Raw genomic sequence first — 27,185 nt, 5'->3', positions numbered from 1 at the left:
GGCCTAACACTCAGTCAATTAAGGCAATCCTACCACATCTCACAGAGTTTTCTTTTCTGTTCATGAATCCAATGTTCCCCTCCCCCTTTCAAGGGGTTATAAGACTGCAAGTCAGATAAATCTATGTTGCTACAGCTATGTTCCTTCCAGCTAGTAGTGATATTCTGGGTCTCTATGGAATTTAGACTGCAAACACAAGAACTGTTTTATTGTGATCATATGGCCCATGTCTCTGTGACCAAATGCACCCCTGCATCCACACCCTACACACTCATGTAATAATCTTTGTACAAAATATGCCTTGTGAGGTATCATTTGAAAACTAGTAAGTCACTGGTCAATAATATAGGTGACATGTATGTAGCAACATTGTATGAAAAAAGTTATAAAATCCACCCTGTATAATGTTAAAGGGACATGCGCAAACTCACGTAGTTCAATCTCAAACCCCAATTAGGCACAAGTGGTCAAGCAGGTCTAAACAAAAGGTTGTTTGTGGTTACCCCAATTTGCATATAAACTGTAAACAGTCTCCAGAACGCAAGAGAGAAAAGAAAGGAGACAAAGAAAAATCTACATCTCAGCAAGAAAACAGCATGAAGCATCTTTCCTCAACAGACATCTACTTGCTCTCAACTGAAAAGAACTTTATGAGGGGGAGTGAAGTATACAAGTGAGGGGCAAACACCCCACATTATCTCTGGCCCTGTCCATCTCCCTCTTTGCACTTAAGAGGACAAAAGTCCCCTGGACTTTGGGGGAGGGGCCCTGACCTGAAAAAGTTGGTCGGTAATGCTGTTGGAAGCATGGTACTTTGGTAAGAACTGTACTTTGAATCAAGTATAGTTTGTTAAGTTAGGCACTAGGAAGCATTTTATATTTATTTTTCTTGTAACCATTTCTAACTTTTATGCATCATTGTTTGTACTCACTTAAAACCTCTTTGTAGTTAAATAAACGTGTTTTATTCTTTAATTGAAAACACACTGGGTTAGTTAAGTTGTCTGGGTAATTCCATTTAAGGTGGCAAGCTGTGTATTGTTCCCTTAAACGGACAATGGACCCAATATCTCTGGACTGTCCAGGAGAGGGCTAGCCAGTACAGACCACCATTTTTTTTTTTGGGGGGGGGGGGGGGGAGGATCTGGGACTGGGAGCATGTCAGGTCACCCTACAGGAGTAACCAAGGTTGGTAAAAGCCAGAGTGTAAGCGAAGTGTGGCTGGCAGGCTGCAGTTACACACAGACACTCAGGGTGTGGCTTCCATGCTGGAAGTCTGTTTGTGAGCAGGCCCAGGATGGAGCTACTGCTGTAAGGCATTGTAAGGCACCAAGGTTGCAGAGCAGGGGTGCCAGAGTCCCTCACTAGCCTGGCTTGCACTCTGGAATGTCACAGTCTCCTATGAAGCCTCCATGCAGTGTCTGGTTTTATAACCTTGGGAATTATCCCAGAGTGCAATATCAATGACTGTCCTAATTTTAATCAGTAGGTGATACTGACAGTAGAGATCATGATCTCTTGAACTATACAATTTTACTAGCATACACACAGCTTATTAGGTTTCATCTTGTGAATCCTAGCAGGCATACAAACTCTATGCATAGTTTAAATACACAAGGCGCTCACTTATAGTAACAAAAGATTTTCTGCATTACCAACGTATTTCAGAGAATCAAAGAAAATGGAGATCGGAGAGACTCATTAGGTCACCTAGTCTGTCTCCCAGACAAAAGCAGGATCTCTCTCTTCAGTATATTAGAATTCTTTGTCTAGTTTTAAATGGCTCCATGATGGGTTTCTCCCCCCCCCCCCCGCCTCTCTTTGGAGACATTGATATTTTGATTCTATATTACTTTGAGAACTTGCTTCTCTCTCTCATTTTTAAATGCTCAGAAGCCAGAATTGGTGTCAGATTTTCAGTTCCCATTTAGGGTCCCATATAAGGGCCAGATTTTCAAAAAGTGCTCAGCGCCCAGCAGTATCCATGGCAACACTTCTACTCAGATTTCTAAAACAGCCCAGTACTCAATCCATTGTGCTCTTTTGAAAGTCTGGCCAGTTGCGTCTTATACACGTGGGAGCGGTTTTTCTAATCTCTATATTTAAATGATAGTTTTTTGCAATAATCAATATGATAATAGGTTTAGGGCCAGAGGATTAATGGCTATTACATTCCAGCACTGATGCTCTGATATTATAAACTATGCAGCTCCAATGACTTCAGTGCCAGGATCGGGCCTCTGTGTTGTGTGTCAGACAATGACTACCAAGCATGACAACTGAAAAATTAATGTGAAGTTGAGTTTAGTGCATATGTGAATTTAAGACCATAAAAAGAAAAAGAAAAAAAGGCAGGGGGTGGGGAGAGAAAGGAGGCAAGAGATTATCCCATAATCTCACAGCATAGATACTTGCTAGTTTGGCAGGTCATTTGTTTGTTGATGACAATTCAGGCTTGATTTATTTTCTTTGGGGTCAACAATCAGCACAATTTGTCAGTGTTCTGCATATGGTAGTTATGCTCCCTTCCCTTGTGAAAATCTTCTCCTTGGGGGGTGTGTACTTGAGAGAAAGGTTCACAATGTGGGCCAGTGTCAATGTTTGAGAAATAGCACATGCTTAATTTAACAGCATTTGTAAAAAGCCCAACTTCTGTTAATTATGATCTTCCTTTAATTTGTGAGAGGATTTAAACTTTCTGCTGGGGCAAGTCTTACTCCTTTTGTACTTCTCTTTCCTAACCAAAAAAATCCTTCTGCAATGACACTTTTCTGATATCTTAGTTATTCCAGAGCAGTGGAACAGGGGGGAGTTAATTCATCTGAAATTCCCCAAATATTAACTCTGCAGTAATTACCAAACCAGCCTGCTACACATCAGACCTCAATATACTCAGAGCTATAGCGCTACTCTGAGGAGCACAAAGGAAGACACATGCTATTCAGAGTGAATATTAAACTTGACAGATGGGGAGAATGAAATGGAGCCACACCAGTTCAAACAGGAAAACTTAAAAATCAGTAATTACATACATTAAAATCAAAAGCCAAATTATGGGTCTGATTCAAAATCCTTTGAAATCAATGGAAAGACTCCTGTTGGCTTTCATGGGTTTTGGATCAAATCCCAGTGCAGAGATGTAATAACAGTGTTTAAAGGCAGCAGGAGACCTTTGCTCACTCAAACAAGAGTAAGCCCTTTGTTTCAGGGCTACGTTACTGCCCTCCATCCACGTGTACTGTATCAAAGAGCAGTATGTGCATCTGAGCAGCATAGCATTGTTCATGATTTCTACTATGGCAGCGCCTGGGAACCCCAAGCAAGGGTCAAGGCATCATTGTACATAAAGTAAACAGTGCCTGTCCCAGAGAATTTACAATCAAGGTGTCAAACAGAACAAACCACAGTTAGAGAAGGCACACAAATGGGGGTGGGGGAAGCAACAACAAACAGACAGGCTTACGCATAGAAACAGAAGTCTCTATGCCTCTTAAAGCCTCATGCTTAACATCAAAACGGACTTCTGCAGGGTTATAGCCACCAATTTCCTACTTATTTCCAGGGAAGTCGAGAGGCTGTGACCCTGCTAGGTGCTTTGAAAGTTCACCCTCTTTCCGATTATTACATAGATTGATTTTTGTTATTGTTGTCTCCTCTATTTCTTTCCCACCAAGACAGGAACAGAAACAGCCAATGGAAAAACACAGCATTGGCTCAAGAGAAGATTTTCCCCACAAGGGGAGGAATGCCCCCTCAAATATAGAACATCTGTCTCCATTTTATTTTTTGGCAGAGTAGTTTGACTAATTTGAAGATACAGTTAAATGTAATTAACTGGCCCCCTAATAACAGCGTGCCAACTTAATTGGGCAGGATTCCCTGAAGGGAAGGCATTTAATTAGAATGAATGAGTCCCTGTGAGTGGCAAACCAAGAATCTCCTCAACACTTGGATAGCTGGTTTTCCACTTACTCCCCTACCCACCCCATTTTGCACCGCTGCTGCTCTGGGGAATTTTTACCCTCGTTATGTAGCTGCCAAATTCTCCAAAGCTCAAAAAATTGAGAAAAACTGAATCCTATGGTAGAGCCACACAACGCACCAGAACTGACAACAATCTACACTGTGCGCCAGGCTCTGAAGAGGGTTTGGCACCCACGAGTATGGCCTAGGGGCTGAGCTCTTTTGAAATTCTGGCCCTATGGGAAGCTGCTGAGTTCTGTAAATCAGGAGGCCCAAGTAGGGCCTTTAAAATTCAGCCAGTGAGCAGAGAATAGAGTAGCTGTTGTACATGCACGATTTATGTTTGAGTTCGAAGCTTAACGCAGTCTCTTCTTTATCCTATACTTTCTATTAACTGCAACTGTAGGTCTGAATGCACATTCCCAAGGCACCATTCTCCTTTCTGATCCAGACAGACACAGTAGTGGATTTATTTGTGGCATGACATAATAATGGTGCCCCTCAAGAGAAGGGGTAGCATATGGACTGTGAACTATCTAGGGTGGGGCCAGTCTCTTTTACTCATCTGTACAGCACCTAGCACAATAGGACCCAAACTCTGGTTGAAGCCAGGGGCAGCTCCAGGCTCCAGCATGCCAAGCGCGTGCTTGGGGCGGCAAGCCACGGCGGGCGCTCTGCCGGCGCCGCGGGGGCGGCAGGCAGGCTGCCTCCGGTGGTTTGCCTGTGGAGGGTCCGCTGGTCCTGCGGCTTCGGCGGACCTGCCGCAGGTCCGCCAAAGCCGCGGGACCAGCGGACCCTCCACAGGCAAACCACCGGAGGCAGCGTGCCTGCAGTGCTTGGGGCGGCAAAATCCCTAGAGCTGCCCCTGGTTGAAGCCCCTAAGGACTAGTATTATACGAACAAACAAGCACAAACACACCCTCAGCCAAAACTGTAGTAAGTGCCAATAGTATTTCCATTACCAGCACATTGTATCTGATTTTAGTCTCACACAAGATTGGCATATGCACACGTCTGAAAGAAGGCACAAACTCTCTACCACAATTATATATATATATATATATATCAGTATTTCTTTGTACTTAAACCTTACAGCCAACCCATCCCCATTTAAAGGCTAGCTATACAATACTCATTGGTTCACTACCAACTAAAAACCTCTCAGTGCAGGCACTATTATTTGTGTACTTATTCCTAAAAAGAGAATAGGAGATCTGAGACATCAACATCAAAGGACAGACCCGTAAGATAAACACATATACGCACAATTAAATCTGCAAGTCCTAGTAACACATCCAATTTCCTGCTGCTCTGTCCCACCCCATGTTATACCTTGAAAGAACAAAAAAAAACCCAAACAAACAAACAAAAACCACTCAGAACAAATGATCATTTTTTATGGTGCAAATTATAGCTGGGTATCAAAGGAAGTTCCGCTCAGCGCTGAAGAACAATGGAATGCATGAAGTGCTGAAAATACAACAGGCCTGCAAAACAAGAGAACTACACATACATTGCTGCTTTGGGTCACCGAGCTTCAGACAAGTCTGTGTCCTGCCTTGTGATTACTTTCACATTCTGAAAAGGAACTGGATTCTCCGATTGTTATAATATTCTTATATTCATAGTGTGGTATTGTCTACAGGCCAACATGTTGCTAGTTGCTGCATGTACACATAGCAAGAGACAATCCCTGCCCCCAAAAGCTCACAGTCTTAACAGAAAAGAGAGACAAAGGGTAGGGACAAGACAAACACACAGGAAGGCAAAATGACTTGCCCAAGGTCACTCGACAACTCAGAGGCAGAACCAGGCTGGCTTTATGCCCAGAATCCTATCCGCTAGACCAGAGAGATTTTTAAGGCAACCTATCTAGCTGTAAGGCACAGAGAAAACCCTCTGTGTTTACTCCAACAGTCTTTAAAGTGAAGTGCTATGAGATGCTACTGTAATATTACAAGTGTGGATAGGAAAATGGTTGCAGTGTTTTTTTAATGTAAATTTTATCTTATGATGCATTTGGGGAAGAGGCAGGAAACCACGAACCCACCAACTCAGTGGAGACAGCAGTTATGAAACTATAGCCATGGAGCATGTGTGCTCTCCTGAGTATAACACAGTACTACTATTAGCACTGAGAGTACCTCACTATAAGCAAAATCAGACTCACGGCCATATCTACCAATTGGTGGCCAGATGCTAGAGCGAGTAGGTCCAGTTAGCATACTCCATTTGTTGGCTGGACTCACTGGTAGATTGATAACCTCTATAAAGCCTATCCCCACCCCTACCCCCAGGGCCATCCCTAGCTATTCTGGGGCCCTACACAGCCCCCCTCCCCCATGGCTGGTGGGGGGGGGTCCCAGGCCTCCACAAGGGTATGGGGGGCTGGCTGGAGGACAAGGGGGAACCAGCCCCCAGCACTCACTGGTGGCACGGCTAGGATCGGGGCCCTGCACTTCCCACTGCTGTGAGTGCAGGTCCAGCCCTGCTGCACTCCTCATGGGCAGGAAGAGGCAGGGCTGGGGCAGGAAGAGGCAGGGCGGGGACGGAGCAGGGCAGGGGCTTTGGGGAAGGGGTGGAGTGGGGGCAGGGTAGGAGCTGGAGCAGCACGCAGCTGTGCTGGGCACCAGGAAATTTGGTGCCCCAAGTGTCTGAGTGCCCCAAGTTTCCTGGTGCCCTACCCAGCTGTGTACTTTGCATATGGGTAAGGACAACCCTGCCTACCTCCATCAGCTTCAACAGAAGTTTGGCCCAACTAAGGCAAAACGGGTCCTTTGTTATGCACATTCACACAGCTGGAACTCTAACCAAGCCTTTCATAGTTTGTAGGCTATAGAACAGCACCCAAAAGAGAGCTATTCCCCATCTCTCCCAAAAGATACCCAGATATTAGTGTGGTATAAGAACCTAGACAGAGACAAGTTAGACTATAGCCCTCACCAAGCCAATGGTGGCTAGTGCGTATTCTGAAAAAAATAATATGGTTAAAATGAGTCATGTGTATGAACCAACCAACACCTTTACATGTACAATAGCTAAAAGCACAGTCTTACTGGAAGAGCTCCTGGTCAGAGATGGTGGCCGTGTGCAACAGGTTATACAGCCCAGCATGTGAAGAATCAGAAGAGCAGTTCAGGTCTCCATCCTTCCCCTGTTTGGAGGCGCTGAGTCGGAAGAGACTGGAGCAACGCAGGGCAAGTTCCAGAGCATCCAACCAACATCGGCCTGTAGAACAACAGGACTTGTCTAAGCATAGGAGGTCAGAGATGACAGCAAAAATGTTCATCTAAGGTTTCTCAAAAGCTTCTCATTTGAGAGTCAAGAGTTCTAATTAGTTTTCACCAGTAGAGACATCAGGCAGAGTACTTTAAAGACATCAGGCACAGCGCCCCCTGTGGCTTGCCGCCCCAAGCATGCGCTTGGCATGCTGGGGCCTGGAACCACCCCTGACTGACAGAGGTCACACCATACTATAACTCACATCAGGCCTAACACATTCATTGCTCCAACTCACTGTTAGAAACTATATCGAAAAGCTGTCACAAAAGGTATCATATGCAAACTGGTAACACACTGGTCATTAATATTATTGCACGTATATGTATGGGTGGTATACAAAGAATAATAGATGTCTGCTAGAAATACGTTCTTAAAATGTGTTTGGAAATCAGGGCATGAGCCCAGCCTATTCTAGGCAAAGAAAAGCTGTTTCCCCTGCTTCACTGTCTTTTCAGTGTAAATTTAGCAAGGTGAGGCCAGAAACAATGGAAGCACATTTATAGATAAGGTAAACAAAGCAATCCAACTAGCAAGTGGGAGAGATGACCACTTCACGATCACAATGGGGGATGGAGATTGTTTCAGGAGCCAGGAAGTCTTCCTGGGGTACAGAGACCATGGGCTCTGGGAAATAGAAACAGAAAGCCATTTTTGGCATCCATCACCTGAGGGACACAAGAGGCCACAGCTCTTGAAGTCGTAGAGGTGGATCCTTCAGCCAAGGGGGCTGAAGGCTCTGTGAACTGACTATTGTTGAGAAACCCACTTAGACAAAGATTGTAATTTGCTCAAGTTTTAGTCTCTAAAAAGCCTGTTTTGTTCGCAACTTTTCGTCTCTTTTCCACTCTTCCTTGAAATCACTTAAACCTATGTTCTTTGTTAAACTTTTTCTTGTTTTATTACAAAACCATCTCAGTGCTGTTATATTCAAAGGAAGTGTGGGGCTTCAGTTAACCTAACAGGCATTGGAGACAGCACACAACTTTTGAGAACGTCCAGTGAGACAGACTGGACACTGCAGAAAGCCATCAGTGGGAAACTCTGGAATTGAAGGGGTAACAGATTGTTCACTGCAAGGCAAGGTTTGGATTGGTGGAGTCCTGAAGAGTTTGCTGGCCAAGTGGACAAGCTGGTGCACCAGGGAGCTGACACAGTTAGCAGCAGCAAAGCTCGCTCTTCCTGAGCCAAAATGGTAACACAGCAGCTGAGAGTTCTGGGTGACATCAACAAGAGGTCACAGAGGCTAGGACACCGGGCAAATCTGCAGCGCATTCAAGAACTGAGGTACCAAGAGAGGCACTCAGTAATTTTTAACATGTACAACAGAGAGCTTTTTATGCATCTCAAATTACATTACAGAATAATTAAAAATGTATCTGAGAAGCTGTAAAGAAAACAAAGGAGGACATAGCAATAGCAGTGGAAAATACTGTAACACATGAATTTCACGTTTAATTTTACAATGGATCAAATCCCACTCTCAGGATGCACTGCCATGCAGGAAAGCAGATGCTTAATTTCAAGAACACACTTAAATCTCATTGACTTCAACAGCTTTCATAAGCCGAATCTCCACTGGGCAAAATTTCCATTGACTTGAACAGAAACCAAGCCCTAGGAGGACAGCAAATAGAGCTCAAAAAGGTCTGGGTCATTTGTATAGAAAGAAATACTTATAACTCTACAAGGTTTCTATGTTTTGATGAATCACTTTTGTAAAAGGCTACAGAAGAGTAGTGAGAGAAAGAAAGGAATGAAGATCTTGAATTCTAGATTAATACCAAACTGTAAAACATCAGAGCTCAGTAATTTTGTCTTATTTCATCCTTGAAATTCCTTCAGCACTGGCTTGCTGTTTAATAACACCATGCATAATGTTTAATAAATGCTCAGGCAGGGTCAGGACTGCTGTAAAATACAAAATAATATGAAATCAATTACAAGTATTGCATATCAAAGGCTTTACATGCAGAGATTTATTCTCTTTGCGCCACATGGAGGATTTACAAGGATAACTCATTAGTGTTAATGGGTGTTCTGAGCATAACTACACTGCCCCCACACACACACACCTGACTCATCAAGATGACAATCAATTCAGCTTACTCCATGTGAGGAAAATGCACTGCAATTTAATCTTTTATTCTTCAGTCTTATGGGATGGAAACTGCGGTTTGCATTAGGAAACACTGCACATGCTATATTTATTGTGCATTTTGTTCATGCCAAGATTTTCAAAAATAGAGTTAAAAAGCTAGGAGCCTACATTCAAATATAGACCTTGAATGTGGTCTGGTTTACAAATCAGAAGCTCCCACTATGTCAATGACACTTATTTAGGCCCCAACTCAGAAAAAAAACCTCTAATGCATGTAAAGTGTGAAGTCAAGCACGTGCTTAAGACACATTACAAGACGACATGGCTTTAAGGATTTAACACACAGATTTACAAAAAGGTATTTAGACATTTCTGTAGATCCCACTAGGTGCCTCTCTGTACCTTTAGAAATCTGGCCTACAAGCATGAATTTAGCCAACCATTTCTGAAAATCTTTGTCTTAATACTCAAATGCAGAAACACCTAACAATGTCATTCTTAAACCCAACTCAAAAGAGTATCTACTATAATAGCCCATCCTGCGTTAGCATTCAAACTTGTTACTCGCACACAAAGCATATCAATAATATTCAAAGAATGGCCACTTATTCACTTTAAGCTAAAAGTGCATTCAAGAGAGACCAATCAGGATAAAAGCTATAGCATGGCCCCTTGTCCATCGGGTGGTGGTGTGAATCTAGACTCAAATACCCATCACATAGTTAGAAGTGAGATGCGGCTTTTCCTCTGCAAAGAAGAAAGGGTCCATTCTCTGTAAATTAACCACAACTGTGCGCTAATTTCAGCGCATTACACTGAAAACATACAATCTATAGTTTGTAGGACTTGCAGGCTAGTTAAACCTGTTTTATTACTGAAGAGCTGAACAGAATCTGTCACATGGAAGTGATATTACTACTTTTGTGTGTGCGCACATGGGCAATGAAAATGAAAGGTTTCTTTGCATTGACCTGTTTTCAGGTACTGGGTCCAAGCCATCTCACATTGAAATATGGAAAAACAGTATGTGATCATGTAATTAAAGACAGAATGATAGTGCATATGCACATGGGGCCCAAATTAAGACTACACAGGCAACTTTAATTCTGGCATTTGCTAATTTTCTAGTGTTTGACTTTGCAACCTTAATAATATTCTTTTAGTGTAGTTATGTGTGGAAGATTATATATATACACATATATACATATACACACACACACACACATATATACACACATATACACACACACACACACACACAGGGTTGAAGGCCATGAATTGATTCCTTAAGAAAAGCTGGGCCATGGTAGATAATAAGGCTCAGACCGTGACAGTGCTTAAAGGCTAGAGAGGTCTACTTCAAGATTTGGTGCTTTTAAAATTGTAACATGCAACAGTGCAATAAAAGTTTTCTAAAGTCAATAAATAAAATATGCTCTATTGTATTTGCAGTGGACAGTGCTTTGTTCTAAGCACAGGCTAAGATGAAAGACTGTCTTCTCCAACTACAGTAGTTGGCAACATTTTTCATAAGGTTTAAGTGAAAATTATTAAAGTCCTTGTAATACAACTCCTCCTTTATGATAGAAATTATGCAAAAAGTATATGTTGCTTCAAAAATACCCATATTGTCCCTTCTCTGGAGCAAAAGACTCTTTCCCAAGAACTCTCTCAAGAGTCTTGTAAGTGTTCTGAGCTTGATTTTACTTTCATTGAAGTCAATGGGTATTTTGTCAAAGGGCGCTGGGAAAGACCCTGATTGCAGGACCAGTTAGAAAGGATGGATGGAGCTAAAATTCAGTAAAACCATCAGGACCCCACTTTTGAACCCTGGCCAACCAGGTCCCCAAGTGGCATCCTTAGCACCACATTAATGCACTGAAACACTGCCACTGACCAACAGCCTTAGCGCTAAAGGCCTACAGCCCTGTAGCAGCCACACCCCAGGCCCCTGATTGGCTGGACAGACAGCACTCTCATTGGGTGCCTGGACTATATAAAGACCCCAACAGGAAGAGGGAGCTGTCTGAGCAACACGTTGTTGCCTGCTGGTTGCCTTGTCACCTCGCCTCCCCAACCCACTGTCTTGGCCCCTTGGATTGGCTCTTCCAGCTACTGACCCCTGTGAGAGTTCCAACCATTGCCCTGTACTATCTGTAAAACCAACTGACCTCCCAGCTACCCAACCACCTGCCAGGGTCGCCCAGAGGATTCAGGGGGCCTGGGGCAAAGCAATTTCAGGGGCGCATTCCATTAAAAAAAAGTTGCAATACTATAGAATACTATATTCTCGTGGGGGCCTGAGGCAAATTGCCCCACTTGCCCCTCCTCCAGACGGCCCTGCCACCTGCACACACTTCACTGCTCTGGACAGCCACCCCTAAGCCCACCTCTGCCACCAGGTATTATAAACACAGACCATTCACATACCCTTTTCATTCACACCTGAACCCACCCTCCACCCCACTCCACCTCACCCAAAAGACAGCTACCATAGCTGTATATGTACACTGCAGGTAGAACTGATCAAAACTAGCAACACAATGTCATGAAGAATTTGCCATTTTTGGATAAAATGGTTTTTCAAAATTGTAACCAGATCTGATAGTGGGCAATAAATGGAACAAAAATCCATTCCTGAGAGAAGAAAAATAATTCCCAAAACTAAAGTGTTAAACTCTAAAAACACGATGGCAAATCTAAGACTGCAACAAGTATATTTTGGATAGACACTAATTCACTTTTGAAATTCCAGAACAGTCATTTGCAACCTAAGAGAAGTCCTGGAGGATTACAAAGCACAAAGATGAAAGAAGAGGAATCTCCCTGGACTTCTGGCACTGACCTTACTTACACTCCATCTCTGGCACTCGTGTGCATAATTCTGCAATGGTTGCAGTAAAAACAGTCACGATTAATTAATTGCAATAAAAAAAAGAGCTTGAAAAAAAAAAAACGGTTAAACATATTGCAGTACAGCAAAGGCCCTTTGTTTTCAGTTTTTACTGAAAAATTCTTGGGTTTTTAAAAAAAGCTATTCAGTTTTTACTGGATTTTCACATGAATTTTGGACCACGCCTGAAAATGCTGATTATGTTGAGCAAATCCAGTCCATTGCATTAGGTAGACGTCTTTGTGTTAAAATAAGCTGTTAAAGTAACACAATGTAGTGGAAGATGTACATATACGTGTACATACTGTTAATGGACTATTCATGAAATAAACCACAGCATTAAACTGCTTTTAGTTTCAGTACACCTTATTTTTCTTTATTTGTTGCTTTTTTCTGCCCTCCTGTCCCCCAGTATTAATGCTGATATTTACCCAGAAAACTGGGAAATTAATATTTTGCACTGATTTTCACCCATTTTAAAATATTTGTAATAGACACTGAGAAATACCTGGGAAATTTTAAACAAAATAAAAACTGAAAACAAAGGATATTGGGTACAGTTATGGTTTTATTTGTATTCCAAACTACTCCCCCTAGTAATTGGGCCTAAGGAAGGTAACATGGGCTTGCATTTATTGCCTTTCCCTGCAATACCACAATTTAAATTTGATGCGAAATATTCTATACATTTCCCCATGCCTTTTGGCTCAGTAGGCGTGGTATCCAGACTAACTCTTAATGTCCATTTGAGACAAGTAATGAAATACAGCCACGTATATTCAGATCACTACCGTCCCCTGTAAAGATGCTCTAGACATAGCCCAGGATGCACTGCTCATATCAGAGGAGAGCTGATGCTACAGCTCTCAAAGCCTGGGGCTATACGTTTGGATGGGAGTGAGCAAGCAGCTCAAATAATCACTGGGTTTTTTTTTTAATAGGGGGAATGAATGATTAAAAAACACAAAACAAAAACCCAATATCATCCTGAACAGCCCTCTAGCTCTATTCAACTCTTGGTCACAAAACACAGTAGGCATGTCCTAGTCATTCAACAGATCTATAACCAGGCTAATCAGATATTTTATAGGAAGGTCATGCAGTTAGAATATTAGCATCTTTTCACCTCTGAAGTCCTTCACAAACAATCAGCTACTATCAGTCACACAATCAAGATGACCCTAGGTCTTCATGTTTTGCATTATATGATAACAAATGGGATAACAGGTTCTCTCAGTGCTCATCATCAACTCCAATGAAAAATCTGCTCTAGCCTGCAGCTTATTGCTATGCACTAAAGTTTCAGTCTGGGAACACTTCCCCTCCCCACCCCATCCACAAAACTGGGGACACAGGATGGCTAGGCTGAATCCCTTTTCCTGATTTTATTTAGAAGTCCTATTACCAAATGGCCATACAATACTCCAGGGAGTGCATCATGAGGAGAATATCACACTTCTTGGGTGGTTAAAGTCATCCAGTTTCTGGCCTTGTTCCTCACACCTATTTGATTGATGCCTCTAACAATCAGCCAGCAATGTACTGTTATCTGACAACTGTCTATTGTTTACACAGTTAGGAACAGTGACCTGGCTCTACCCAGACTCAGGAGCCTTAGAGACATGCAGGATCCAGTGTTTGGGTCCACTCAACAGTCTGTACAGAGAGGGGGATTGGGCCATGTTATGACAACTTTTATCAATACACTAAAGTCACTCACAAGAAGAAATCTTCACTGTGTAGCTTATTTACATAATAGCTAGCCTCCAGAACATAGAATTCCTTTACTGGAAATGTCAAAAGGAAGACTCTATATTTGTAGATGTTGAGCCTTGTGGGCTGTTTTGACCTTCCAGAGGTCTCCAAATACAACCATATGTGAGAAAACAAGGCAGTCAGATTGCTACCAGACTTTATGGAATGTGAAATTTACTGTAGATTAGTGGCACTTCCATGGGCTGTCCATAAGCTAGGGCCTTAAATCCTACCAACAGTCTGTCACAGATGGTGCAGCAGAAAAATGTATTCTGAAATTGTAAAAGGAAAAATAGGACACCAAGCTGCTGATTGTGATGTAGCTGAATGTCTGGACTGTTCGCTAAACCGATCATGTAACTCAGTACTCTAGAAAGTAGGAATTCCTCATGAATTACCATTAACATTACCAAATGTTCTCACTAGTTATTAGCACGAGAGCTGTGTTGAGAAGCACGTAGTCAAGGCTGCATGGAGACTGATTCATGATCCATGGACACACTGTAAACATATACTAATGTTATGCAATGGGAAAGAGGCCATCTGGGTCTATTCATCTCCCTAACTTATTTTGCTCTCTTCAAGTGCCTACCTTCTTGACTGGCTTTTATCTGTAGTTGTCCAATGCATTAAAACAAAAACTGTTTGTATGCAAGCGTCTCCTAAACCACCTTATGGCCTGGTCTTTTCTTACCTTCAAGTTCATACCCCTTTATATTTTAAATCTGTCACCATTTGACCACTGTCCCATAGCTTACAATGATTTAAGCACAATCCTCCTTGCCTTTTTTAAAACTCAATCCATATTGAAATGAACATTTCTCCACTGTCTGCCTACTTTGCCCCATTTTATTCAGGACTCTCTACATGCAATCATTCCCTTCCTTTGTGACACTGACTATACCAGTTTCATGTCATCTGCCAATGTTAATGCAGTGTTGTGTATTACATTTTCCGAATGATCAATACAGAGTATGGATCTTAACAGCGATGCCTTTGGTTATTTATATATCTCCTTCTCAATCCATACCTATTTATCACTGTTCACTGACTTCAGCTACCAAGCCAATATTTTATCTAATTGAAATTTCCACAATCATTACCCTACTCATTAAATGTTTCATGCTAACATCTTTTGGTGTGATATTGCATCAAAAGCCTTCACGAAGGCTAATGACACAGATTATGCCTGTGGCTTCACCTCTGCCAACTCTTATTGACACCTCCTTGGAGAAGTTGATGAAATTTGTTAGGCATGACTTCCACTTTTCCAAATCTGTGCTGAGTGCCCTTGATTATTCTTGTAGCCGTACAAGAGCATTCTCATCTTTCATCCTGAATCACTGTTTCTAGACTCTCTGAATGGAGAGGTCATATTTCAGGTCTCTGGGTTCTTGCTTTTTCCCTTGATCCCATTTTTAAAGTAAGAGATCACATTAGCTTTTCTCCAGGTCACATGCACCTGTTGCAAGTGAAGAGGCAAAAATCTCAGGTACTAGCTGTGATTTCACCTGAATGGTGTAGATCTGCTTCCTAAGGGTCCTTTACTTAGCTTTGGACTTAAAGATATGCCACAATAACCCACTACTTTAATCTCTTGGTTATCACAAATTCATAATAATTCATTTGGCAGAAAGCTTAGAAAGGATTCTAAACACTGAAAACTCCTCAGGGAGGGGCATTCTGTCCCTTTTATCCCTCTGGCCTACAATATATCAGGGCATATTGTGGGTGTGCCAGAGGAATAGGGCACAACTGGAGCAGTGCTCTAGTCTGGAGATTCCCAGCTTCTCGGAGGCCATTACTAGATGGTGTAAGTTAGAGCAGACTCAGGGCTGCTCTAACTTACACATGTAGCCCACAGGAGCCCTAGTGATAAGGGGATCATAAAGATGGCATGCAGGCACCACCCTTTGCCAGCTTGGCCCTAAAATTTGTGTCAGATGTTGAAAAGCTTTTTCCAGTTTGAAGTCTTTTTAGAAGACGACTAAAATGCTAAGAGGTAGTGCCCTGTCAAACAGCAATTTTCCTTTAAAACAAGCACATGCCACAGAGACCATACTGTTCGCACTGCACATCTTCTAATTAAGTTAATGGAATGGCAAGTAACATTGATCTCTAAGGAAATAGCAGCTTTTAAGGCTTGGATAGATAGTTATTGAAGTCATTCAATTGCCTCAAAAGCCTGAGGAATAGTTCTGTTTGTTTCCTCTATCAGATGGGCTGACAGATTTGAAATGCTTGTATTTTTTGGTAAGCATATTTGAAAGCTAAAAAAAGGTGTGTGTATGATAATCAACATAGCTGTTTCTACATAGGAGATATTTAGAGTGAGGTAGAAGTCTGTATTTCCTTTCACAAATAAGATATACTATAAAGTGGTAGAATAAGGGAGGAACCAACCATATTCAAAATAAAACCTGCACTCTTTTGGCTTTACACAAATTCCACCTAATTTCACAGCAGTGAAAAAGCACTTCTCCCCATCAAAAATGCCTTTTCTCCCACCATGCATAACCCTATTTTCCCAATGGAAGATAGGACAGCAGGCACAGACCCAAATTAAAAACAAAAGAAATAAACCAGATCTCTGGAATGCCTTCTCTTTGATTTGCTGGTGCACTTAACCATGTTCCATGCACACAACCAGAAATGCATTCAGCAGCCCCTGTGCTTCATTTGACACCTATTGGGCTGGGTGAAACTTAACTGAAACAAACTTTTAGCCAAAGGACTGTTGAGCTGAAGCCCACTGAAATAAATGAAAAGGCATCCATTTACTTGAGTAGATTTTAAATCAGGCCCAAGGTGCATGGATGGCCACCTGGGTGCCCCTTTAGGGCAGGCAGAAAATGTCTATGAGCAGCAGCAGGGGTTAATTTGATATGGCCAAGAATTACAGTACTTTGAAGGTCAACTGAAATGAAAACATGTTTTTAATCTTCTTATCTACTTACAAACCACTGCTTTTCTGTAGTCATTACAGAGTTAGAGAGATTTTCACATAGCAAGCTGGCATGTTTATCATACATTGACCTACATATACCTCCCTTAGTTTTGTGGATTCTAGAAGAAAGGCAGATGTGGATCCATTGGCGACTATCTGTGCTGATCACATTTATATCCCTGGAACAGTACTTAGGGGGAAGGATGAGTGGAGAGACCTCTCCTCACCAACACATTTTCTTCTTTGGGCCCATGCCTAAAGGAGGATTCAGGTGGATGTCCTACAAATTCCCCTCTGTCTTATTTCAAGGACTATCTACAGAAAGAGGATGAATGTATGACCAAGTTTTCTGCACTCAGGAAATTGAGCATTTGGAGCATGGCCCCATGAAACCAACATATGCTTACTTCTCAGAGCTCCAATGAAAGGGAAATTTCAAGATATCTGCCAATCTTAGGCAGGGGATAATCCCTTCCTGATCCCAAATTTGGTGTTCACCTCCCTTCCATCTTCTACACGTCTGCTGACCCAGCACTTTCCCTCCATCTGCAAGAGTGTATCTTGTTCCCAGACACACTTCCAATCAGTCCAGACAGGTGGCTGTTCAGTGAGCCACCACCACTCAGCAGTAGGTGGAGCATGTTTGTGACCCACCTGAGCTCTGCTGGCCCTTGGTGTGAAACACTCAGATTCACACCTGTGCCTAGGTTTCCTAAGCCAAATACTATCCATGGGCTTCCAGGTTGGCCAGGTGCAGTAGACTGAAAATCCCACCCTACATGAACAAAGGTGAAAGTCAATGAGAGTTGAGCATTTAATTCCCTTAAACATCTTTGAAAACCCCAAGTATGGTTCTCAGCAGCATCTAGACTGGAGGAAGTTGCACCTTCAGTCGAGTCACAATGTAGTGTACAAACCTTTTATACGTTTGTAATTTTGTTGTAGTACATACAACTTCCCACCTTCTATTCTGGGAAGTAAAGATGACACATCCAAGATATCATGATACATAATGCTAGTAACTCAAATAAATCTGTATTTTGTTACTGTGTGTCGATACAGATGGATTTATATTTGAGCAAATATTTCTAACTAATTATATGACTTAGTACAAAACAAAATTTGGAAGACATGCCTAGAAGAATAAATGCACACGTGAATTAGAGTTCAAGCTGGATCCCTCACTGAATCAGTCACGTCAAATCTATTTTTCTTCCTTTAAACATTGGAGAGGCAAATTATTATTTATATTACAGTAGAACCTATAAAGACCAGACGGTGTAAAGTGCATAACACAACAGGGCACCAAAACACATAATAAGAGTGCCTCTGCCCTAGAGATCTTACAATCTACATAGACAAGAATAGGGGGAAAAAAAAGTTATCCCCATTTGAACAGGCACAGATTGTAAATGAGTTGCCTGAAGTCACGTGGAGAGTCTATGGCAGAACCAGGAATCAAACCCACGTCCCATCCCTGGCTCTGTCCTGCCTTGCTGTGTCCAAGCATAAAACCTTAGCCACAAAGATCCTTCCCCCTATCCATTCACAACCTTTATTTTCCCAAATAGGAAAGAGACACCAGAGAAGGCACTCGAGCTCCCATGATCAAACTCTTATTTTGGATTCATGATGAACATTATATCTGTGGAAAAGAAGTGAAGAGAGAGGAGAGGCAGATCAGAACTCACCATCTGATTCCGAGGCTGCTCTGAAGATCAAGTAGCTGCTGGGAAGAGGCTGAGTGATGGAACCAACATTCTCTCCCTTTGGACCCTAGGAGTCACACACAAACAAGAAAAAGGTAAGGCAAGGAGGAGGCTGTAACAGTTCTGTGAATTTTTCCCTTACATGGGCCGAGCGTATCTGTGAGGGGGAAGAAGAGGAACAGATGGAGTAATTTAGAGAGATCCATCAGTAGACAGAATATTCCAGCCACCGCTCCAAAGTAGTAATAAGATGTTGACACAAGTCTGGCTCAGCCCAAAGACTGATTTATTGTCAGTACCACTAGAAATGTAGATGTATACCCCCAGAACTGAAGAGATTTTGTTCCTTTAGCTTGTGAACAAGCGTACAGAGAAATGGAAGAGAAAAACGTGCAATTACTGCATCTCTTACACAAGACGTTTCAGCACAGCGCTCGCTGCTGAGTCCATCTGCAGTATTGCAACACCAGTGGCAAAAAGCCTCAGCTTTCTCCATTCCTGCAAGAACAGCAGGTGGCACTCACACCTCAGATGGTGGCATCAGCCTTTCCAGCAGGCTGCTACCATGTAAGCCAGTTTGCTCTTAAATTATTTAGTTAGTCCTGCTAATGCCTGGAAAATCACTGTGTGTTATCCCTTCCCTCTGTTGGCTTCTGAGTGCCTTCCATCTCTCTTTCTGCCAGTGTTAGAGGTGGATAAGCTTGGAAGTCAGCAGATGGGGATTGGAATGGCCCAGTGCAGCTCTAACCGGGATCCTTCACTGGCTTCATGTGGCTGACACGGCGGGATACATTCGGGACATTTCAGTGGCAGCTTTTCTGAAAGGCCACATCTGAAAAAAAGAAGGATATGCAGGGCTGGTGCAACCATTTAGGTGACCTAAGCAGTCGCCAAGGGTGCTGGGATTTGGGGGGGCGCCATTTTCTTCGGCAGCGACTGTGGCGGCCGGATCTTTGGCCGCCCCGGTCGCTGCCGGCATTTAGGCGGAGTGAGCTGGGGCAGGGGAGCGTGTGGAGGGCCGCCTGCAGCAAGTAAGGGTGGGGAGGCTGGCACACAGGGGAACTCCCCGCCTCAGCTCACCCCTGCCCTGCCTCCTCCCCAAGCACGCCGTGGCTGCTTCACTTCTCCCGCCTCCCAGGCTTGCGGCACCAATGAGCTTAGGTGCCTCAAGCCTGGGAGGTGGGAGCAGTGAAGGTGTGCTTGGGGTGCTTGTGTGCAGAGCAGAGGTGAGCTGGGGCGGGGGGGGGGGGGAGGAGTGCCTCAGGGCAGAGGGGAGGAGCTGCTGCAAAGGGGGGGGGATGCCTCAGGGCGGCGGTGTGGGGCGCAAGGTGGAAGTTTTGCCTAGGGCGTGAAACATCCTTGCACCGGCCCTGAGGATATGGTGCTCTGAAAGGTGAGCTAGGAGAGGGCCTGAAGGCTTCACTGTAACTAGGTGTTCTGTAGTGCAATTTCTCTAGAAACGCCTACCTTAGGGGTTCTAAGAAGAGAATTACTTCAAGGACACGGGGAGGGTTTTTTTGTTTGTTTGTTTGTTTTTTTACTTTGCAGTCTGCAGCTAGGGGGCAGACACTGACCAGCATTGATCCTCCTTGGGAAGGTGCATAAAAAATTCTCAAAGGCAGACTCCGGCTCAGGTTTCCCTGGTGCAAAGGGAAGAGTACATTTACTGTTACACCCCTTCAGGGAGTGTGGCATTCTCCCATCTGTGATGTACATCAAAGAGCAACAGCTATGCCTGATTGACACACAGGTGTGCAAGGGGTTGGGGTTGGAGGCTACCTCTGCCCTCCACCGATATGCAGCAGGACACAACCTCGCTATGGAGAAGGAGGAGCCTCTCTCCTTCTGGTTTTCTATTTCCAAAGTGACACCCTTAGTCCTCTCTTCCCTCCCTTCCCCACCAATGCACTGCAGGATAAATCACATTGCAAAGAAACAACATAAGCAGAATTCCCTTTGAGAACAAGAATGACAAATAAATTAGTCACTGTGTAGGAGACATCACGGACTTCTGCACGGATTTATTCCACCCTGCAGTTGACCTAAAACAGCTCTCTCCAAGGCCCCATTCAAAGTTGTACCTTTAATTGACAGAAAGCTGTGAACACAGCATTTGAAAAATGTTTTAGCACATCGATGTAAGGTAGCTTTTTCCATCTCTGCAGGCATCTCCTGCCTGATGTAAGACTTCATATCTTCATATCCATATCCCACCCTCTCCTACAAATGGTTTTCTGTTTTCTCGGTGCACCATACTGCACCAATTTTTATCTCAAAAATTATATTTAGTGCGGTGGGCAGGAGGATCTGACTTTTTTCAGTGAGTTAAGGGGGACCCCCTAAGCCCCAAACTCATACTAGAATTCTTCATCATTGCCTGCTACTCTCAATAGCTCCTGTGCATGAATGTCTGGCAGATGGATTGTGCAAAGTTACCTTTTTATTTATTTATTTATTTTTAAGCCTTGTTTGTAGGGCTGGGAATGGGAAGTCAGAAGATGGGAGACGTGTGGATTTGGACATGGATTTGACAACATGTCCAGTAGTTTGCATTCATTCTCTCTGACCCAAATTTCTAATCTCTGGGATTTCCAGGCTCTGCAGAGGCTTCATTTACCGTCTTCCTTTGCCAGGGAAACTACAGGTCTTTATTACTCATCAAAACAGGGAGAGCCAAGAAACACTCCTTTCATGAGATGCTTGAGATTTAGAAACCAAAACCATCTGTATGGAGATTTGATATGCAGGACTGGCAAAGCTGGGATTTCATAAGTGATCCACAGCCCAGCAGCTCAAGACATTATTGTTGACATAAATGCAATCAGGCAGCATTCCTTGTGGCATTTTTCCCTTTCAGGAGCTTTCAGCTGAATGAAACATTGGAGAATTATTGATAACACCATAGCATGGATTTTCAATGCACAGATTGAAACCTGCCTTAAAGGGGGGAGCCCATGAACAGATGGTGCAGATCCAGGGTACTGACATTTAAAAGAAGAGTAGATGGCACAACGTTTCGAGAGATCTTTATGCAAGTGGAAAAATATTACAGTGACTAAATAATGTCTGTAAGAGACAGATTTAGTAGTCACACGTGGGTAAAAGGATCATGACACTGAGGCCATTCTTACCACCACCCCCCCCCCGCCCAACCCCTTAACAATTCTACAGAGTGAAGTTTCCTCTCTGTAAAATAGGGATAACAATCCTTCCTTTCTCCCACCTTTTTTCTGTCTTGCCTATTTAGACTGTAAGCACATCAGGGCAATGACTGTCTCTTACCATTAATGTACAATGCCTAGCACAATGGGCCCCAGCCTCAGCGGCAGCTACTGTAATACAATTAATACAGGGAAGTCTTTGGGTCGCTCATCTTCAGGGCACCATCTGAAAAGATATGTTTGTGGTTCTAAAAAAGGACTGGATTTACGTTACCATGTCAGAGAGTCAGGACTCAGGAAGAATCATGAAAACTAAAAAAAGTAGTAAGTCGACGCATACGTTGAAGCTACAGACATTTAGTATGTAATTTTTAACTTTATTTTTGCTTTTATCACAAAAGACAGACATTAAAAGTATGCTAGAGAAGTATCATCCACATGGATGAAAAGGAGCAAAAAAGTTTGGGCTGGATATTAGGAAAGTGCGCCTAACAGTATGATCTAAATGATATTAGCGGATTGTAAAAACGTTTCCCAAGGGAAGTGATAGATGCTCCATCACTTCAGTCACTTTAAAAATAAAATATAAGGGGTCTGTGGGGGCACGTTCGAAACAATGGGTATATTTGTTATTTTATTTATTGATTTCAATTTCACTGGTACCTACACTGGATTATTTGCTGCCATAGACGGGTGCCCGAGTAATTGAAACAAATAAACATTCCCACACTGTGTTGTCCATCTAGTTAAGATAACTCAAATGAAAAAAAAATCTAAAAAAAGGTGTTTCAGCACAACAGGATGATCCAATACATTACCACAAACCTAACCATCTGACTGCTATACAGTGCCCTCATACACAACCCCAAAATAATCACCGTACTGGCATTAACTGATACTCTGCAGTAGCCTGAATCGGCACAGATCCAAACTGCATTCCCATTATAAAGTGGTTTAAAGATATTGCCAGGATAAATGTGGGGAAGGTCTCTCAGTCACTGCCTGTGCTGTTGATAGAGAACTTAAGATCTTAGTGCTGTTAATTTAGCACCTTTCAAAAGCATGAAATAAAAATGCCCAATCTGTTCTCATTATGAAGCAGGAATGATCACATCCTAGACTAAAAGCAGCTAACTTAGAGAAGCTATTTAGGCTCACAAGCCTGGTGAGCCACGTAAAATGAAGTGAACTCTCTATCCAGGCAAATGATTCTAATTTATAGTGGGGAAGCCAGTCATCTTTATCTAAGTTAATGCAAATCAGGTGGTGCTCTTAAAGTATGGATTACACTAACATTTAGAAGGTGCCCACTTTAATAGTATTACTGTTGCATCTGAAGAAGTGTTTTTACCCACGAAAGCTTATGCCCAAATAAATCTGTTAGTCTTTAAAGGTGCCACCGGACTCCTTGTAGTATTACTGAAGTTACTAAATTCAGTGATCCTTCATCTTAAATACACTGGTAATCAATTGACAGGCACCTTAGAGTTTGAGATTCTGTTTTAGTTTAAATGAAATGATTGCCCATTAAACTGAGTTGATGAACACGACTATAAATGCTAGTCTAGACAGATCCACAAACATTTGTTCTAGAGCAGGGGTCAGCAACCTTTCAGAAGTGCTGTGCCGAGTCTTCATTTATTCACTCTAATTTTAGGTTTTGCGTGCCAGTAATACATGTTAACGTTTTTAGAAGGTCTCTTTCTATAAGTCTATAATATATAATTAAACTATTGTTGTATGTAAAATAAATAAGGTTTTTAAAATGTTTAAGAAGCTTCAATTAAATTAATATGCAGAGCCCCCCGGACCGGTGGCCAGGACCCAGGCAGTGTGAGTGCCACTGAAAAATCAGCTCACATGCCGCCTTTGGCACCTGTGCCATAGGTTGCCTACCCCTGTTCTAGAGCTTATGGCCGAGCCCTCGGGTAACCACAAATATTTGTGTCATTAAACAAATGTTCATGGAGCATCCAGACTGGCATTGACAATTGTGTTAACTGGCAATCAATTAACTAGAGTTAAAACCCAACCATAAATTCTAGTCTAGACAATCCCTACGTTTCAGGATCTGTCATCTTGTTTTAACAGGCTGTGGGAATTCTTGGCCACATCTTGGTTCCAGTATTATAGGTAATAATTTTAACTTGGGCTGGAACAAAGAACCCATCTATAATTCATGAGAAACGGGCTCTCTTTGCACGATTAGACAAAAACCAATTTACACTAGTAAATGCTCCACTGGTTGCCTTAAAAGTATGCAGTGAAGTGACATAAAACAAAACAGTATTTCTGGCAGCTTCAGCATTTGACTGCTGTCAGAGTGCAAACAGCTCCTTTGACATCAAGCAGTTCATTAGAGGAGGCCTTTTGCTGCTGTTCATCTTGTGGCCCAAAGTGGCTGTGTCACACAACAATCCAACCTGGGAGGTTCCTAATACACATTTCAAATGCAGCTTCCCTAATATCCAGCTCAAGATATTCAAATGAACTACTTTAAAACCAAGAAAATCATGAGATACTTGGTTTTCCATAACAGTGTTCAGGAAAATCCTTACACTTTTTAATATGCAAAATAGAATATATGTATTTTATCTGACTCCTTTCTTTTGGGTCAGTCCTGCTGAAGGAAAAGGCATTCTGACATCACAGGATGCTTCCAATTTCAAAACCTTACTACTTTCTAATCAGTCATCTAATCGTTCATTCTCACTGCACTTTTCAGGTGAATTCAATTGACCTCTGCTCACAAGGAATTGTTGTGGTGATGGACAGCAAATGAATGTCAGCTTTCTTGGGTGCAGGACATGAATCAGATGAACAGAAACTTGAAGGCTGAACACTTACCACTTGGCTTTTAAACTGTAACCCCTCATACACCTTTGGGACAAGAGTGTCTAGTGCAAAGAAAAGCATCAAAGAGACAGACCGAGGCGAGGCTAAAAACCTTGTAAGGAAACAGTAGCTCTTACTCTTTGTTGCTGAGGTCCATTTAATGTTCCTCCACGAGCTGGATTCATATACCCGTTACCCAGTTTTAGCACAACTTTATTTTACAAGTAGTTCCTTTGACTTCAAAGGGACTACCCATGAAGCACAGCACAATTCAATGTGAGTAAGGCTATCAGAATCTGGCCTCATACATCTGTTCTCCCATTTTTGCCAGACCCTTTGGTGCCAGAGTAACAAATGCCATCGGCCCTGGCACATGAATCCTTCCAGGCATCTCTGCTATGCTGGCCTCCCTGCAGTGACACCATAATCAGCAATGCCTTGTTTAGACTGGTAATATTTCTTAGGGAATTTATATCTGTAATAACTCTGCACAGATGCTATTTTTAATAGTGAAACAGAGTATGAGTAGCTAAGTGCTTTTTCTTCAGGGCAACAGATAGATGTTACTGTCCGTAAGCAGTGGGGGCATCCTCCTTAATCACAGCTAATGGCAAATGCGGTTTCATCCAACCTTAGAGAAATAAATATAGTTCTTTAAAACTTTGAGTTATTGATATTGTAAGATTCCAGAAATGGCACTCTGCATATCACGCTGATGCCTAAACGTCTCCAGAGTCAGCAAAAAGGGATGGAAACAGCTATATGCATGGTTGAGAGCTCTTTTTGTTCAGAATATCACCAGGCTGACTCATCACTGAGTTTTGCACACTGCTACTGTCCAGTTTTTAAAAGTTCAGTGCGTTTGACTTAATTAATTATACCTGTGTGGTGTACAGGTACAGTAAGGCATGCATCTATGCTAAGTCAAGAGTTGAAGATCATAGGGAGATCACATGTAACTCAACCAATCACCACCCTTACTCTACAGCTAATTTGTATGCAACAATTTCATTGGTTATATGAGGGAGACTCAACAGATGGTGGATTACTTGGCCCAAAACTGACACCCACATAAAAAAAACCACATAAAAAAAACCAAGCCTCTCAGCACAAACCCTCTTAGACACAAATCAACACAACCAGCACACGCAATAACCCCAAACACATAGAGCCCCTCACCATAGCATGTATCCCTCATTCACCACCCACACAAGTCTCCCAACAGAACCCCTACTTAATAATCCCAAACATCACTTTGCAGCCTAGGGTATCTGCCGAGTCAGCCTGAAGTGATGGGAACAGCAATGAGCATGGATGAGAGCTCTTTTTGTTTAGAATATCAACAGGGTCAGTCATCACTGGTATTCCTGGTCTGCTACCATCCAGTTTTTAAGTTCTCAGCCATTTTTTGGCTCTCAGCCTCCCCATGACTTTATGAATTATACCTATGTGAAAGCACAGCCTTTCAGCTACTAGTTAAAAAATATAAATTGCAGGATCTGCATCTTTCAGAGGGGGGGAATCAATTATTGGTAATATAGTGGCACCTAGAAGCCCCAACTGAGATCAAGATCCTGTTGTGCTAGGCACTGTACACTGTCCCAAAGAGTTTGCAGTTTCAATAGGCAAGAGGGACTACGGATGGGAGAAAGGAAGTATCATTAACCCCATTTTACAGGTGGGGAACTGAGGCACAAAAGGATTAAAGTCACACAAAAGAAGTTTATGGAAAAGCCAGGTTTTGAACACAGATCTCCCCAGGCCCAGGCCAATGCTGTAACCACAAGACCAGACTTCCCATCAATCATAGAACATTAGAGTTGGAAAAGACCGATCATTTCATTCATTCCACCTCGCTTTGCCAGGGCAGATTGTTTCTTGTTCTGCACTGTACAGCACTTTAAATTCTAACGAACCCTCCCACATTCAGCAGATTATTCACATCTGACTGTCGAGGAGCTTTTCCCTGTATTCAGACAATCTTTTCCCCTTTCTTTAATTTCAGTCATGTATCTATGCACTATGAATTACACTTATATAGCCCACCTCAATGGCTCCACATTCTTTTGATCTGGTATTAAAATCAAATTTAATTTAATCAAGTTCCTAATTTGCCTTAAATAATGTAAACTGTTCTACTAGGAAGAACCAAAGCTGCCCTTGCATACTGCTGGGAACCCTGATTCTCCTCCCCTGAGTATATCCCTCTCTGCCTCAGAGAATTATTTTTGGGGGGAGGGCCGGGGGCAGGAAGGTTTCTCAGCTCAGCATGATTCTTACCTTCACAGCCCAGATGGACTGATCCAAGGGGTGGAAGAGTTTAAAACAGAAGCCATCCTTTTTGGAGGGTCTCTCAATCAGCTCGCAGGAATGGAGCAGGATGGTGCCCACCCACTGACCGACCTTTGGTGTTTTATAAATCAGCAGCACTCCTGGTTTCAGAACACACCACAGCTTGGTCCAGCTTTTCAGAGTCCCACGGATCTGGGAGGGAAATAAGCAGAGATAGTTTGGGTATTTTTGTTGGGTTTTTTTTAAATTC

General features: G+C 42.6%; 1 protein-coding gene across 7 annotated transcripts in view; it reads right to left on the bottom strand.

Annotated features, from left to right (window-relative positions):
- Positions 1 to 27,185, bottom strand: part of OSBPL5 (oxysterol binding protein like 5) — a 221,781-nt gene that overhangs the window by 30,040 nt on the left and 164,556 nt on the right. For all 7 annotated transcript variants that reach the window (XM_039533779.1, XM_039533778.1, XM_039533781.1 and 4 more), the window contains 3 exons: positions 26,924 to 27,127; positions 18,630 to 18,714; positions 7,020 to 7,191 (listed from right to left, as the gene is read on the bottom strand). In XM_039533779.1, coding sequence (XP_039389713.1) covers positions 7,020 to 7,191; positions 18,630 to 18,714; positions 26,924 to 27,127 — 461 coding nt within the window. The remainder of the gene's footprint in view (positions 1 to 7,019; positions 7,192 to 18,629; positions 18,715 to 26,923; positions 27,128 to 27,185) is intronic.

This window comes from Mauremys reevesii, linkage group 4, assembly GCF_016161935.1.
Source record: "Mauremys reevesii isolate NIE-2019 linkage group 4, ASM1616193v1, whole genome shotgun sequence".
Lineage (NCBI taxonomy): Eukaryota > Metazoa > Chordata > Testudines > Geoemydidae > Mauremys > Mauremys reevesii.
Note: the sequence above shows the minus strand (reverse complement) of the source record. Positions and strands in the feature narration are given on the sequence as shown.